The sequence below is a fragment of the Emericellopsis cladophorae genome (assembly GCF_022114955.1).
Source record: "Emericellopsis cladophorae strain MUM 19.33 chromosome Unknown NODE_68_length_110240_cov_114_783829, whole genome shotgun sequence".
NCBI lineage: Eukaryota > Fungi > Ascomycota > Sordariomycetes > Hypocreales > Bionectriaceae > Emericellopsis > Emericellopsis cladophorae.
Genome location: NW_026250993.1, coordinates 76,546 through 92,518, shown reverse-complemented (window position 1 = coordinate 92,518; position 15,973 = coordinate 76,546). Strand labels below are relative to the sequence as shown.

At 51.3% G+C, this 15,973-nt stretch overlaps 4 protein-coding genes across 4 annotated transcripts; 2 read left to right on the top strand and 2 right to left on the bottom strand.

Annotated features, from left to right (window-relative positions):
* Positions 1-413: 413 nt before the first annotated feature.
* On the bottom strand, positions 414-2,078 carry J7T54_005363 (glucose-methanol-choline oxidoreductase; the record flags this gene model as incomplete). Its single annotated transcript, XM_051509744.1, has 2 exons — positions 414-785; positions 834-2,078. The coding sequence occupies 2 exons, from the start codon at positions 2,076-2,078 to the stop codon at positions 414-416; spliced, it is 1,617 nt and encodes a 538-aa protein (XP_051359313.1).
* Positions 2,079-2,852: 774 nt separating this feature from the next.
* Positions 2,853-3,459, top strand: J7T54_005362 (uncharacterized protein; the record flags this gene model as incomplete). The annotated part of the gene is made up of 2 exons (XM_051509743.1): positions 2,853-3,104; positions 3,238-3,459. The coding sequence occupies 2 exons, from the start codon at positions 2,853-2,855 to the stop codon at positions 3,457-3,459; spliced, it is 474 nt and encodes a 157-aa protein (XP_051359312.1).
* Positions 3,460-11,868: 8,409 nt separating this feature from the next.
* J7T54_005361 (uncharacterized protein) lies at positions 11,869-13,358 on the top strand (the record flags this gene model as incomplete). The annotated part of the gene is made up of 3 exons (XM_051509742.1): positions 11,869-12,716; positions 12,810-12,980; positions 13,058-13,358. The coding sequence occupies 3 exons, from the start codon at positions 11,869-11,871 to the stop codon at positions 13,356-13,358; spliced, it is 1,320 nt and encodes a 439-aa protein (XP_051359311.1).
* A 1,117-nt stretch (positions 13,359-14,475) lies between these two features.
* J7T54_005360 (uncharacterized protein) lies at positions 14,476-14,837 on the bottom strand (the record flags this gene model as incomplete). The annotated part of the gene is made up of 2 exons (XM_051509741.1): positions 14,476-14,634; positions 14,691-14,837. 2 exons carry the CDS (start codon positions 14,835-14,837, stop codon positions 14,476-14,478), a joined length of 306 nt encoding a protein of 101 aa, XP_051359310.1.
* Between the last annotated feature and the right edge of the window lie 1,136 nt (positions 14,838-15,973).

Here is a 15,973-nt window from a genome sequence, read left to right as displayed (position 1 = left end):
TTCACGACACGGTTAAACTTTGTCGACAAGGAGCATTCCGGAGGGGGTGAGTTAATAACCTCAACTTGTGTCTCTCGAACTCTCGGAAACTTATTTGCAAATGCCGACTCTGACAGGGGGTGATGTCTGGGGTAAATTGCCGAGCGAAACATATTGCGGGGGGAGAGGACGACAAGCGCCGGCTGCTGCTGATCCAATACTACCTTCTTTATTCTGACAATAAGGCTCGTGACCACTGTCTGGTGACTGCTGATCATCTGGTAACCGTGTGTGGTCGCGTACAGCACCAAGAAGGATATTCTAAGGCCGAGCTCAGGGTGAGTGTCTGATAGACCTGGTGGCACATACCTGAATCAAGTCTGTCTATAGACGCCTAACTGCTTGCCAATATACACAAACAGATGACTGTCCTATCAAAAAATCCTCCTGACACTCGCCTTCTCCCACTGCACGACTGGGCATCGTCGATCATCGCGGAACTGTTGCACCCTCTCGCTGAACCAGCCAGCCTTGATCTCCTGGTGGGGATCGTCAACCGAGCGTGGGGGTTTGTCGCCATATCGAATCGAGCGCATGGCGACGCACTTTTTCTCTTGACCACCACGCCACGACCACTGCACGCAGTTGTCAAAAGACTTGCAGTAATCGCCACAGGCATCAAAAGAGTCGATGCTGGCTTCGGGTGGTGCTACCCAGCCGTCCCAGTCGCCATTGTCCCAGTTGTCCTTGACGGAGGGGTCGCCAGGATGGTGGAAGCGCCAGAGGTCGGCGTACAACAAAGGCCGCTACCACAATTAGCAAAAGTCACAATGGAGCTAGACTGTTCCACTTACTTCAAGCTTCCTCTCACCAAACTCCCACTTCCACAGATCTCGCATATCATCAGGCTTCGTCTTGTGCAGGGTGATGGGTGGCTGGCACCAGTATAGATCGCTGAATGGTATCCCATGGGCAGGATGAGGGTTGAAGTGTGGCCAATACCCATGCAGAGGGATTCCAATATCCCAAAGACTCCATCCCATGACGCTGTCACCACAACACTCTCCCCTCAGGTCGGGCAGCCACTTCTCCAACAGAGGGGGCTCGGTGTACTGGCCAGCCGCGTCCGTCTCGCGATGCAGCAAAGCCCTAATCGCCCCTCGGCTCAGCACGAAGCCGGGACCGCCGTTGGCAAAGAATGTCTTGATCCTCTTGTCCTCCACGACTCGCCCTGGCGATGGGGACCCCATGTATATCGGGACCTCGGGGTCAAAGGTTTGGAGGAAGCGGAATGCATTGTCCCAGAACACATACGTGTCCGTCTCGAAAAAGAAGTAAAAGTCCCTGTCGGGCTTCATCTTGACGGCCCTCTCCACCATGGGCAGGAACTTGTACTTGTCCAGGATCCACCCATTGATCTTGCCCATCGCCTCCTTGTCCTTGTCCAGCGTGCCATTGGCTTTCATCTCCTTGAGCCAGACGTAGTTGATCAAGTCTGGATTGTCATCCGCGTAGTATATCTCGGGCAGATCGGCCAGAACGTCAATGACCTCGTGACCGTGAATCGTCTCCTCGAGATCCGAGAAGATAAGCAGCTCGTCCTTGTCGAAGCAGGCGCTCACGCTGTCTAGCTGTGCTTCTATCTTGGCCTTGTCCTCGCCATGGCCCATCTTGAGGACGGGCTGCACGGAGCCGAGGAGGTGTTTCGGGAACGTTGCGCAAAGAGCATCTCTTGATTTCGCAGATGGGTTCTCGACGCTGACGGGGCGGAAACGGCTGGTCGTCGGGAAGGGGTAGTATTCGGGCGGCGGGTCGTTCTTCAGAAAGGCGGGCACCAGCGCGACGAGGCTGAACGTGGTGCTGCTGTAGATGTCAGGAGGGAGGCGGAGCTCGTCGCTGCGCGCATTGTGAAGCGCGGTCACGAGGATGATGAGGAGCGCGACGGCCGCGAGGATGACGATGCGCGTGAAGCGCTTGTTGAGCGCGAGAGCGCGCAGTGATATGGCAGTCGATGGCGCATCTTGCGACTTGAAAGCCATGATGGCATCTTGGAGATGGTCGACAATCGAGGCTGGTCGACGGGTGATGCCGTTGGACATTCATCAATTGACAGTGCTGCTCACGGTCCGGGCCGGGCAGGGGCCGCCGTTGGCGAAGCTCGCATTGCAATCTCTGCCTACCCTATTACTTGCCTGTGCCAGCTTTCATGTCGACTGCATTGCCGTACACACTCACAGAGATGGCGTTCACTGGCTGTGAGCTTCAGAGCGGGACCTTATTTCCTGTGGAGCAAGCACGCTATTTCAATAGCAAACAGTAACGTAGGGAAAAGAATTAAGGGTCTTTGCTGTTTTGCGCTAAAACTCACCGGTCTCGGCGTCGCGGGGACATAAAAAAAGGGGCTTTGATTTGACTCGTAAACAACTTTTTTATCCTTCCACTAACACGACAACTTTTTCTCTCAGAACAATAATAATGGCATGCCCATACTCAGCTGTCTTTCAATGTGACGCGACGAGTATAGGCGACACTCAGCCTCCTCAAATGTAACTCGATTTCTCCTGTTTGAGAATGCCTCCTTCTTCTCAAGTACAGTACAGCGAGTCCGCATGCAGCAAACTCGCCAGCCATCCTGACTGCACTGAGTTTACCCATCAGTCAATGTCATTTTAATTGACTTTGGTGCGCACATTTACTTTGGCGCCATGGCCGTGATTAACCTCCCCAGAAGTCGAGGGGTCCGTGGCTCAACAAAGTTAACCCATTGAACCTTGGGAGTGCCACAGTGGCCGTCCGCACTGCTCATGAACATGTATGAAGGTGCCATATATAAACGGGCGAGCTGCGCCAATCCCCCTCGCCCAAGAGTAACCATGTCTGAAGCCTCACCCTCGCCCGTCATTTTCACGGGCCCTTTGGGCACCACGCCCTCGGACTCGGAGTCTACTGTCAGATCCGAGGCCCAGGACAACAAAGGTTTTTACAAAAAAGCGAGGCCTCGCAATGTCCCCAAATGGGTTGAAGAACTGCTCCCGGATGTGGAATACTTTGAAGGCGTCAGGCCAGAGTACGACTTGAAGAGTTACGAATATGTCCACGAGGCAGCCGGCACCATGGCCCCAAAGGTGAGTGGCTGTCATTCTGCTCCCATTGACATGTGAAGACTGACATATGAAGAAAACACTGGGGAACTTCCATCGAGCCAGCGTGTCCCGCGCCCGAGGCTCTCCAGTCTCTTCTGATCCAGCCCCCCCTCAGCCGCTCGAGCCTGAGTTCACAGTGGCTGGGGCCGTTCTTCCTTGGCCCTGGGACGCATCCAATCCCGATAGAATCTGCGTTAATAGAGTCAACACGCCTGGGGCGGAAGAGGACCCAATCCACATCATTGACTTGGGAGACCTGCTCAAGAAACGTGTTGAGATCGCCCAGGCCAGTGAACAGGACCAGGCCGATCAACAGGAAGATACCCGGTCTGAGTAAGCCAAAAGAGGGAGAGCCCTTGGCCTAGAGCAAGTCAAGAGGTCCAGCCTGGGTAACCCAACACCAGAAGACACCCTATCATAGAGTCTGTTCAAAGTAATAAAGAAGCGATCGGTACTTAAGACGCTTAATCTACTATTCTTGTCTTTATTCTTGCTACCTTGGGGTGCTTATTTATTTTCGTGTGAACGTAGTCTCTAGGATATTTATCTAAGGTTAGAGTTACCAAAATCAGAGAGAAACCTAGGAGTTATATATATACGAAAACTAATTAACTATAGCTGATGATCCTCGATATAGAGGATACTTCCAATGACTTGAATTCCTAACGAGCAGTGCCTGGACTATAAGAGCCTTATAATATTTGGTTCTTTCGTGGAGCCTATTGTTCAAGGAGACTCTGCGACCTACAGTTCTGGGAACTTGCATGTGGTCAGCAGATCTGGTGCTAGCAATCACTTGCCTTATGTTCGATACGAGAGCGTGTCATCGAAGTTGCAAGCTGAGCTTGTGGGCTGTAGTCATGAATATGCAGAACTTGCCAGCATGCTTGGTCCTGATGTTGTGCTGCTCGTCCTCAACTCGCTAGGATTCTCAAATAGGACAACATCAAGAGCCAGAAACAGCTCGGCAATTTGTAAAACACGCGGCGGCTTGCCGGCTCTTTATTAACCGCACGACTCACGACTCCTCCGACCATTAATGCTCCCGAAACGACCGTGGGAGTGCCCGTCGATAATACTAATTTTTCGCCTCAAGCCACGCCTGCGAATGCGGTGCAACCTCCCGCCGATGTGACCACGACTCCTGTGCATGAACTGATCGATATGGCTATCAATTGTGGTCGCTAGTCTTTCCTTCCATCTGTCGGGGAAGCCGATGCCCCACAGGCGATAACTCGGAGACGCGCACGCGTCCTCCTCCGCCGTTTCAGGCTCTGTTCGCCCTCCATCCTTTGACACCATCCTGCGAAAACTTCCTGAATCGACTCTCCTGGCGGCTCGATATGCTGACTAGAGGTCGCGGCGCGGTCTTGTAGCTAGCTTGGTGAGCAACTGTGCTGCCTGGCCGCGGGTATTGTGCCAATTACGCCCCAGAATTAGGGACTACATGTGTAATCTTTGGATGGCATTCCAGAGTCTTCAGATGACATCCAGACCTTCAAAAAGCTCCTTCGAGTGGTCTGGCAGTTGGCTGGCGCTGTTCCGTCATCCTGAAATCGTTGTCGAGTGGGAGCTCTTCTTGGCGGTATCGACCTACTAGAGTAGCTTTTGCAGCGTTCTGCCAGAACGAGTGTTCGTGGGCAAGGCTACGTGTTTGATAAGCCTTTGCATCATCGATCGAGACTGACCAAAAGCGTTAGTGGTTGGACTAGTTCGAAGTGCTTTAGACGACATGCCTCCCTATCCTCGAGCGATCTTAGGAGGCTTTTTGTTCAGGACAAAGCCACTGAAACTGCTGTCGAGTGGGAGCTCTTCTTGGCCGTATCAACCTAGAGTAGCTTCTGTAAAATTCTAACTGGTCGCGTCTCCATGGGCAAGGCCACGTGTTTGATACGCCTCTGCCTTGCGGACAAGGTCGCTGTAGCTGTTGTCGCCACGGGGGCGGCTGTCGAGGACTCATGTGGACTGGGGCACATTGCTATTTCTGAGAGTATGCAGCCAAAGAGTTTGCCTTGCGGATGGTTAAACACGTGAGAATGCAATGCTCTCATCATCATAGCAACCAACATGTTTTCGTCTGTATCGGGAATCGACACAGCCCCGCTGATGTTTAATTCTTCTTTGACGGCCTTGGAATTCATGTAACCCCCGAGGGTCAGCTCGTGCCATGTGTCGGACCCAGTTGTTGTCCTGCTCTGCAGTAGTTGGAAGCTTTTGGCAGGTATCTTAAGCCCATGCTTGGACACCATCGACAACTTTCTTAAAGGCTTGTTCAATGTCAGCTCTTCTTCGCGGTATCATCCTACCATACTCACTCGATAAAGTCGCTACCGCTGATGAGCAAAATCGAATTCGGAGTAGGTCGAATCTTTTGCAAGCGTTGTTGCGTGTGCACGTTCCGTGTGGTTGAGGTTGAAGGAAGGTTGGATTACAGCCGTGCAGTGGAACAACGAGGGCTCATAACCTATGAAGAAGAAGAGCATTCAGAGGAGAAGATGATGATTATTCGCTATCTGAAGAACATGCTGATGCTAAGAAAAGATGAAGAGCGCGAAATTAGTTAGCCCGTGCACAGGAGACGCGGGATTCGACGTAGCGCTGCTCGACAACGTACTTGCTTACCTATCACAGTATGAGACGACGACACCGTTGCCGTCGACGACTGGTGTGCCTGGTTAGAGAGCTAGGCTTCAAAATAGTAGAGTTCGCTGGGCTAAAGATCTAATTTTTCGAGAGGCTCCTGGCCTGCGGCGTTGTTGCTGGCTGCGTCATGAGCACGAAGCCGCAAGAGCGACGTCCGTACTTTACCTAACAGTAGATTAAACCTGAATTTCAAGAACAACAAGACCTGTATAACTACTTACTGATAATGGCTCTAGAACTGTGATCTACATCTACAAGACATCGAACGTCGCGACTCGCCAGGCAAATTCCAACGAAAGAAACCCTAACGAAAGCTTCAATATGGCCGCTTCAAAGGATAATCTTTCGAGCCCCTCCACGCCGCTAATTTTTGCTACAAAAGACCCAGTTTCCCCCGACGGTGTTCTTGACCTTGCAGCCAGTGGCCCTTCCACAACGCCGAAGCGACGTCAACCAAGTCCACTTGTCGCGTCGTCTAACACCAAGAAGAGTCGCAGTGGAATTTTCGACACAGAGCCGCTTCCCTTGAATCTCACGACAGCTTCAGTGTCCAACATGAACGAGCCTCCCCGCAGACAGCTAACTAGGCGAGACGCGGAGAGATACTATCGGGGCTTTCCTTCACAGCCTCTTCTCATCGCACGATCATCCACGACTCCCTGGGACGGCCCCCGCTACTACAAGTCGTTGATTCCAGCGGGGCGCCACGACGCCCTGGCCGCAGCATGGGGAGATGAACGCCCGCTAAAGTCTCGAATTATCTCGTGTCTAGATGGGAAAGCGATTCAATGGCTGTCGTTTTTTCCAGTCAAGATTGGAGATTTCGAAGACCAGCATACGCAGTCACTTGTATTGCTGATTAGTGTTGATGCAGAGCACATGCCACAGTGGAACGTGGCCCAAGGGGTCGTTGATCAATGCATCGATATCCTCCGGGAGTTTGGGATCGACAACGTGGAATGTGAGATGATGGCAACATTTTGGTTTCCTCTAACCAACTCTGAGGCGCCTCCCAAACTTGGGGCGCTAAATTTGAAGAATGCTGAGAAAAAGGAGGAGGATTTCAGCAAATTCATACCCTTCCCTGGTGCCGCAATCGATTCGGCCGACAACGCCAGGAATGAACAGCAGGGTTATGAAGGGAGCACTGGTACGTTGGGGCTCACTGTCCGGATCACAAAGAGGCCGACCGAGCGGTGGCTATCAAAGTGGCAATCTATGACAGAGCAGGAGAGGGCAGAGTGTTCCCCTGGATTGATCGAGACAGAGGATTGCAGCTTTATTGCTGCATTAACCTGCAACCATTGCGTGCAATCCAGATCGAAGAGTCTATCCGTGTTCGATCCAGACAAAATGCGGTACGATGTCCATCTACCCTCGGCCAAGTATCTCCACAAGTGGATTGAGGAGCTTGAAGAATCTATCACGAAACAGTCCAAGAAAGTTGATAGATTCAAAGATGACCTTTGTGAGGCGGGATGGTCGGATAGCGAGGAGCACAAAGCTTGTGTATCAATGCACCCTGACATCAAAGTCATCAGGGCGAAAACGACACTTGCGGAGGCCGTTGTTGGGGTCAACAGTACGCTGAGGGATCACATCAGACCCTTCGAGTCTCTATCCATCAGAACTCTTGGGCGAGTCTTTTACACACCTCCGATCAGCTTCGACAAAGCCAGAAAAGCAATCAGCGATTGGGCTCTTCTCGAAGTCTTTGAGAATAGAGTTCAGGCTGGCCATCAGTGGAATCTTGTCCCACTGTTCTGGGATAATGTGGTGGGTATGGCAACCCTCAAAGCTGTCGACCCAACCCTAGACAAGAAGAGTTCCATGCAACTCCAAAGCTCAATTATCCCAAAATCTGAGTTTCGCCGGGGTATGGTTGAGCATGAGTCTCTATGCAGCAACCCAGAATCGAGGCAGTACGTTCTCGGGAAAAATGGCGCTGCCACAGGATTGACCTTCGGCTACTGCAATGACTACAAGGCGGTAACCCGCAGGCCAAGTTCAAAAGGGCCAGAGCACATTTCGGAAGAGTATTTCATAATCGCCCTCCCGAATGATCGAATTCTCCGCACGCCCAGTTATTTCTCTGAGCGTGGCGACTCTGGTGCTGTCGTGTGGAATCTGGATGGCAGACCCGTGGGCATGCTGACCAGTGGTGAAGGCTCTGATCTGGGGATGTCGAATGATGTCACTTATATGACTCTTTTGGAGGATGTCTTTGGTATGATGGCGGATCGTGGATTCGGAATCTCAAATCGTTTGTGATTGAGCGCGGGCTAGGTTGGGCCGTCGAGCAGTCGCGGAGCCTGTAACCTATACTTCAAAAAGCATCAACAGGAGCGATCACAAGACAAGGGAATGGGAATTTGAAGCCATTGGATGTAAGAAGAAAGGCAATGGCGGGCATGGCTAAGAGAATCCGAAAGGCCGAAATGATGATCAACGCGCGAGGCGCGGAGACGAATGTGTTCCACACGCTAGTTGGATCAGAAACAGGAACACGGCCCGCAGAGCACGTTGGATCAATGCCTGAGAGACTGAGTCTTGAAGAGCTTATTGGCACAGAAGTCAATGCTCAGAGGGATTGAGAGACCGAGAGTCGGCCACAGCCCTTGAATTCGCCAGTTCCTGAGAGTGCCATGGCACTTGGATAGAGTTTAGCTAGTTATATAGATGAGATTCAGGTCTAGGTCAGATTATCAGGTCATGCTGACAGTTGCCTCAATACATAGAAGATCAACACCCCATGAATCCACCTGAAATCCACGATCAACAGCTTTGAATACACCTGAACCTGGCTTACACATAATGCTGATTAGATTAACTATGCTAACTTCTGGAGAGAGTCGTGGTCTTTTGGCCTGTCTCTATACCCGCCGGTACTTATTTCAATCCCATCAAAATCAACTAAACATATTGCATCACATGGCTGCTTGATCGCACTCGTAGTCTTGCGTTGAACTTGACTGGGTGGTCTGTGATGGCCGAGCTCGAGTCGTCACATGCGCTTAGATGACAGTGAGACCCCGAGCGCGTAGAGCTATTTCTGCCGGTGCAGTGCTAGAGCAAGTCAAGGGGCCCAGCCTGGGTGACCTAATACCAGAAGACACCCTAATATAGAGTCTGCTTGAAGTAATAAAGAAACGATTGGTACTTAAGATACTTAATTTATTATTCATATCTTTCTTTTTATTTCCTTTTGGTAGGTATTCATCTACATATAAATATAGTTTTCTTAAATATTAATTTAATATTAAAGTTCTTAAGATTAAATGTTAATTTTAGGTATTATATATATATATATATATATATGTATATTAAATTTACTTAATTTTAGGCAATTATACTTAACATTAAAGATATTTTCTATAAATCTATTTATTAATAAATAATACCTTAATTATATATATTAAAACTTATAACTTTCGGTACTTTCGTACGTCTTAATAATAAAGGAAACTATATAACTAGTAGTCCCAAGATCCTACGGTCGATGAGAGGATCTGGTGCTAGTAATTGTCTTCCTTTATTTTAATGTAAGAGAGTGTCGTGGAGGTTGAAAGACAAGATTGCGGACTGTATTTATAGACACGCAGAATCTGCCAACACCCATGGCTCTGAAATACGACCCCGCGAATCCACGGCGAGTTGTCGGGAGAGACCGTGAGCACATGGTCACCATAGTCACTTACTAGATCGGACGACCTCTGGGTCAGCCACCCACGGCTCGCCCGCGGGAATAGTGACAGCACAGCTCAAGTCCCGTAATCCGCACAAGATGTTATCACAACCTTGACAGTTGCCCTCCATCAGTCGGGCCGGCTGTGAATTGCAGCAACGTCATTGCAGAGTCGCAGCAGTAAACTCACTTGGTCACAGGGCTTTTTCTTGCCCTGAGAAGCCGCCTGCTGCTCGACCTTACTTGAACTCTTCAGTATTCTCAAAGAGGACTAGATTAAGAGCTAGAAACAGCTCGGCATTTTTGCTGGCTTGGTGGCCGCGGTGGTATTTCCAAACACAAGGGTAGATAGCATCACAGACTGGATGAAGGAGTACCGCAGAGAGTTTGAGGGTGTCTGCCGACGGTTGCGCGATCTCGAGGGACCTTTCCCGCGGTTTAGCTTTGGTTGAGCTGGCCGAAGACTCACAGGCGCCGGGTCGTGGTGTAGCCTCCGCTGATGCTCTTCCATTTGTCTGTATTCTATACCTGTATAATCCAAGATCCGTCTCAATCACACAGGTCACACTGCAACGGGTTGACCCCTCCGGCTCTTGGGCACGAGCTTGCCTCACGTTTGGGTGGATAGACGTCAGTCCATGCTGGCAGGTATTTGAAATAACGAGTTTGGTATAATCACAAAAGTGTTTCTAGCTGAGAAAGCGGTTCCGTGATTTTCCTTGCTTCCCCTTCCTCTGCCGTCCAGGCACGAACTGACGCTCAAGATGAAGCTAATTAAGGGGATTTTTCACAGTCTGTGCAAATACAAAAGTCAAGCAATTAGCCTGGGAAATTGAAATACCCAGATCTCACCATGCAGCGAATATCCAGAGTGCGAAACTCTGTACTTTGCGCAAATGACCAAACTCCAGCCTAGTGAGGCCACTTTATCGAGTGACGTTTGTTATGGCTCACGTCGAATCCAGTGTCAATTCAAGTTCCACAGTCACCGGATTGCGACGGCTCAAGAGATTCCTTGGCAATTCGATGGCGTATTCGAGATATTGCATGGAAGTGGCAATGCGTCCTGCAGCTCCGTGTGGTAAGGAAGCAGGGGCAGGCCCCAATGTCCGATTGAAGCTGTTAGACAGTACGTGTGCCTAGACAGCTTAGAGTGTGGCCGTCTAGTCTCGACTACCAGCTTCGATAGAAGATTGGTCCTGGCAAGATAGTGGATAAAAACGGCTCGAATCTTGGGGTATACCTGGCTGCATGAATGCATAATATCCCTATCAAGGCCCAGGTCGCGGCACATGGAAACAAAAGAACCATGCGTGTGAGAACAAGGTTGGTGGGGCACGGTGATGATGTTTTTTCAGTCCGACTCGCTCTGCCGGACAAAGAAGGAGGAATCTTTGATAATTGGTGATGATGGTTGCCTCCCCACCGGCATGTCTCGCGGCCCCACCATCCAATGTCAAAACTTAAAAGTAAGCACAAAAGCACCTTGACCATTGCTTAGCCAACAACGTATTTCCGTCCGTTGATTCGTGGAGGACGGCATCATGCGAGGATGCTGCGGGGGCCGTGGCGAGATTACGATCTTGGCTTGCATGGGTGAAGATTGGGCTGCTGGCCATACGTGAGGGGAAACCGGCAAACAGGCAATGGGGCGAGCTTAATCAAACTTGGCAGAGTGCTTGTTCTGCCAATTGCCGTTGCTTAGTCTGGGGAACTATTGGATCACTGCCGATGTGCGAACGAAGCTAGAGACCGAGTTCAGGGTGAAGGACGACCTTGTTCTACTCGACTGGAGTATCAATCGAGACTGCTCGCATGTTTCTAGAAGACGGATCGCCATCGAAACAAGTCCCAATGGCATGGAAAAGGAAACCAACCCCTTCATCCCACGTTCGCTCGTCAGCGTGCGCGGTCCATGTGCCAAATCAGGCAGGCGAAGGCAGCGCTCATGATCGTCGCGTCCACACTCCTCTTCAGGCGTCTGGTGGCAGTGAACATGTCCACCTAGCAGCCGGTTTGCGGACTCGGATGCTACGCTGTCTTCCCGCCAACCCAAGTCGACTTGACCCAAGGGGGAAGGTTGTCGTCTTTCTGCCGATCTATCCAGGGTAGCACTGCGAAGGCGTCCCCAACTCGCCCCTTTCCGAACCAAGATCCAGGGTGCCATGGGAAACAATAGCCTGGGGTAGGCTACCCAGCTGCCTTCTAAAGCTTCTGCCAAGAGCTCTTTGTGTTCTCTGAGCAGCTGACTGGTCGGGTAGAGGATATTGCCCCATCCATGGTGGGAGAGAAGGTGTTCATGGCATGATAGGACCCCTGCCGGTCTTCAAGTATATCAGTTCGTCTCCATCTCGCACCAGACAGCTCTCCAGTCCGTCTCTCTCGCCATCCCCTCACCGACACACCCAGCCCGTCATCATGAAGGCCTCTTTCGCGTCAATCTTCCTCGCCGGCCTGGTCACCAGCGCCGCAGCCCAAGACTTCAAGGCTGCGGAGTTCAAGGTCCAGGCTTCCGACTTCAAGGCCAACGAGCTCAAGGCCTCCAGCGCCCCCAAGGCTGTCGCCATGTCCACCCTGCGTCAGCGCAAGGAGTCCCAGTTCGAAAAGGACAGGGCCGATGGCATGTACAAAAAGAACCGCTACGAGGTTGCCAGCGCCACCGAGTGCGTTGACGGCAAGGCGGGCGAGTACTCGTGCAACAACATCGACCTCAAGGGCTTCATCCGCCACCAGGACACCAACAGCCGCACCCGTGAGGGCAACGATGTCTGGGGTTGGACCTCTCCCTCTGGCCGCGAGTTCGCCCTCCTCGGTCAGTCCGATGGCACCGCCTTTGTCGAGGTCAACTCGGATGGCAGCCTGACCTACGTCGGTCGTCTGCCTACACAGACTGTTGCGTCCTCGTGGCGTGACATCAAGGTCATCGGCAACCACGCCTACATTGGCTCCGAGGCCCCCGACCACGGCATGCAGATCTTTGATCTCCGCAAGCTGGAGAGGGCCGACAAGAAGAACCCTCCCACCTACAGCGTCTCCAGGGACTTGACTGCTCACTTCACGGGCTTTGGCAGCAGCCACAACTTGGTGGCCAGCGAGGACCGGGATATCATTGCCGCTGTCGGTACCGCGTCGTCTCTCAAGTGCAATTCTGGCCTCTGGTTCGTCGACGTGTCGAACCCTGCGCGCCCCCAGGACGCTGGCTGCCTGTCTGACGACGGCTATGTGCACGATGCGCAGTTGGTCATCTACAACGGACCGGATCGTCGGTATCAAGGGAAGCATATATCCATGGGGTTTAACGAAGACGCTCTTGTGATAAGTCTAATTGACCGCCTTACTCTCCCAACCCAACTCTCCAGGACAACCTACAACGGTGCTACATACACCCACCAGGGTTGGTTGACCGAGGACCACAAGTATCTGCTCCTGGACGACGAGCTGGACGAGCAATACATGAACGGTCCCGCCGCCGACCAGCGCACCACCACATACGTTGTCGATGTCACTGATTTGACCTATCCTGTTTTCAGGTGAGTACCCACTCCTGGCGCATGCATCCAAACATGCCGCCGTCATGGCCGCACCGCTCTCTAACTTTTTTCAAAAGGGGTATCTATAAAAGTCCTGTTAAAAGCATAGATCACAATCAATACATTGTTGATGGGCTATCGTACCAGGCGAACTATGGTTCTGGTCTGCGGGTGGTTAATGTCACATCGTTGGCCGAGGACGACACTGGTGCGCTCTTCGAGGAGACGGCCTTCTTTGACGTACGCCCAGAAGATGACGAGCAAGGCGGTGCTGCTACCTTCAACGGTGCTTGGTCTGTCTACCCTTACTTCAACTCTGGGCACATTATCGTGTCGTCGATTGAGAGGGGGCTGTTCAGCTTGAAGATGAAGAACTAGATCTTGTAGCAGCAAAGCAATGGCAATGAACATTTCAATTAATCTAGTCGATATTGACAGTGAAATAACGTGGCTTAGGAATGTTCCATCTTTTATTTGTTGACGGATATGCAAAGGTTGTCGTGTCTCTTGAAGCCAAGACTAGTTTTACTAGCGTACGTTGGCGAACGACGGGGAATTTCAGATTCTGTCATCGTGGACGACCGCGTAATTATTAAAATCCAGAACTTCACCCGACTCAGAGCGCGTCTATCTAAACATTCTTTCTTATGTGATTCCCTTCCGCACCACCTTGCGCTGCCACGCCACCCCAAATGTCCTTCAACCAAACCAGTCTGGAAATGTTTCCTCCCTAGTCCCCACATCGTATCTTCCGACTTCACGTACCCATTCGAATTGCTGCGAGGCTTTCGTCCACGAGCGACAAAGTGAGCGGATACCGGGCTGGATTGATGGCTGTCGGTTGATTGCGAATCCCTATCAGTTGTTTCTGTGAGCCTACTTGGTTGGCCAAGGCTCAGGGGTTTCTCCATGTGCACCTGTGATGAGCATCGAGTCTGCAACTCCCGCAAAATTCAGTCGTGACTGAGCAAATCAATATTGAACCAGGGATGAGCGAGGGTGCATTCTATTTATCATTCCTTGGTTATCTTACTGGTGCCGATTGCTAGGTCAGTCACGCTCTTCAGCTGCGGTCAGGGACGAAACCCTCTTCGAACGCGAATGCAAATTGCGACCCATACAGCTTCAACCCTGAGTTCCAGCATCTTTGAAGACTAATAAGTCCTCCTCATCCTCCCCCTGCCAAGCTCCCCTCGACTCCTGCAGCTGTCGTTGCTGAACCCCTGAGGCCTCCTCCAAGACCTGTAAACGAGAGTCTACGTCCGCGATCAGGACCCCAGCCCGCGAGTTCACTTGCTCGATCGGAGCTTCCAACGCTCTACTGGCCTCGGCAATGATCTGTGCCCCTGCCCGTGCAATAGCGGTCTCGACGTCGGCAGTTACGGTACCTGCTTGGCCACTTAGCCCCCAGGTTCGAGTCGGCGAGGGACCAGCGGGGACACGGACCGAGCGACACTGCGGGTTTTTTTTTTAGCTATTAGTCATAGATCAAAGCTCACAGCAAGCTCAATTTGCGACACTTCATTGCTGATTTGGTGATCCTATCACGGCCACCACGGCCACCACCACCGTTACCACCAGTGGCGCCAAAGCCACTCTCGCCAACAGCACCACCAAGGCCGCAGTTGCCACCGCAGTTGAGGTTGAAGACGGGCTATGATACATTAGCTTCCGGTGGGGGTGGGATAGGAGTCTGGAGTTTGAACCTACGGCCGACAACTTCAATGATTCCTCTGCAGTTTCTTGTATGCTGAGGAGGTATTGGTGCTTGGTCTGCTTCATACTGCTCGGCTTCATACTGCTCGGCTTCATACTGCTCGGCTTCATACTGCTCGGCTTCATACTGCTCGGCTTCATACTGCTCTGTGAAGATGTGCTGTGGCTATTAGTCTTAATTTCGTTGGAGGTTGTTCCTGAAGTCATGAGAACGGAGAAGAATTCCACAGCAACTAGATAGCATAAGCTGAAAAGCCCTAACTTCAATAACGTGACCTAAAAGATTCACAGAATCAGAAGAATCACACCATACTCGAAAATAATCAAACAGGTGAGAGCATGGCGAAGATCAGATGAGAGGTGCACGGGCCTGCACGAACAGTGCCCGTGGACCCGGCTGTACCTCACTAACGTAGCAGAATACCGAGAATTGAACGGCTAAGAAATGTACCAAGTGTTGCAACCGAGGCCCTGAAGAAATGCCAAGACAGTTTTTCCTCGCTTTTTGACCAGTTGGCTGTCTGGGAGGACTGGAGGAGACTGGTTCATGTTGGCATTTGAAGCTGCCATGAGATTGAAGGGAGGAGGCTGTAGAAACTGATGGGGACCAATCTTTGTCAATTCAGGGACCCTTGTGATGATTATTTTAGGAGGAGGATTGCCTCCTTTCGCTACGTAATCTAAATAACAAAAACAACAATGGCTTCGAGATACTTTTTCCAGTGGCCCCTTCCCGGGCCCCGGTGGCGCTGTCCTCGCATCAAATGATCGGCTCGCCAATATTGCTATACACCAGGTCCCATCAGGCATCGACAATACCCATGGTGCATAGAGCTTCAGTGGAATTGATGTTGACGGCGGTTCATTGGTTTGTCTGTATATTGATCTAGCTATGGGTTCGGGCTCTCCTAGTAGCCTCATGGGCATGACTTGGGGCCAACTCCAGTTGAGTGCCAAGCAGTTGCAATGGGAAACGGTATCTTTGCATAACTTACGTTCGACGTCTTGATGATCCTCTGCTTCAATATATCGATGAGCTGAGGGGGGAAATGGTATGACGTCTTTTGAGACGTGTGAGAGGATTGATGATTGTGAGAGCGTTGATTGAAGCGTGGCTTCGGGACTTTGTTGGTTGGTGACAAGAAAGATCGCAGACTGAGTTGTGAGCTTCGGATCAAACACAAACTCGCAGGCCCTTCAATAAATAACGCGGCTTCTAAAACCCTATTACATGAAAGATTTGTTGACCATGGATGACCTTAGGGCACGTTCAAAAA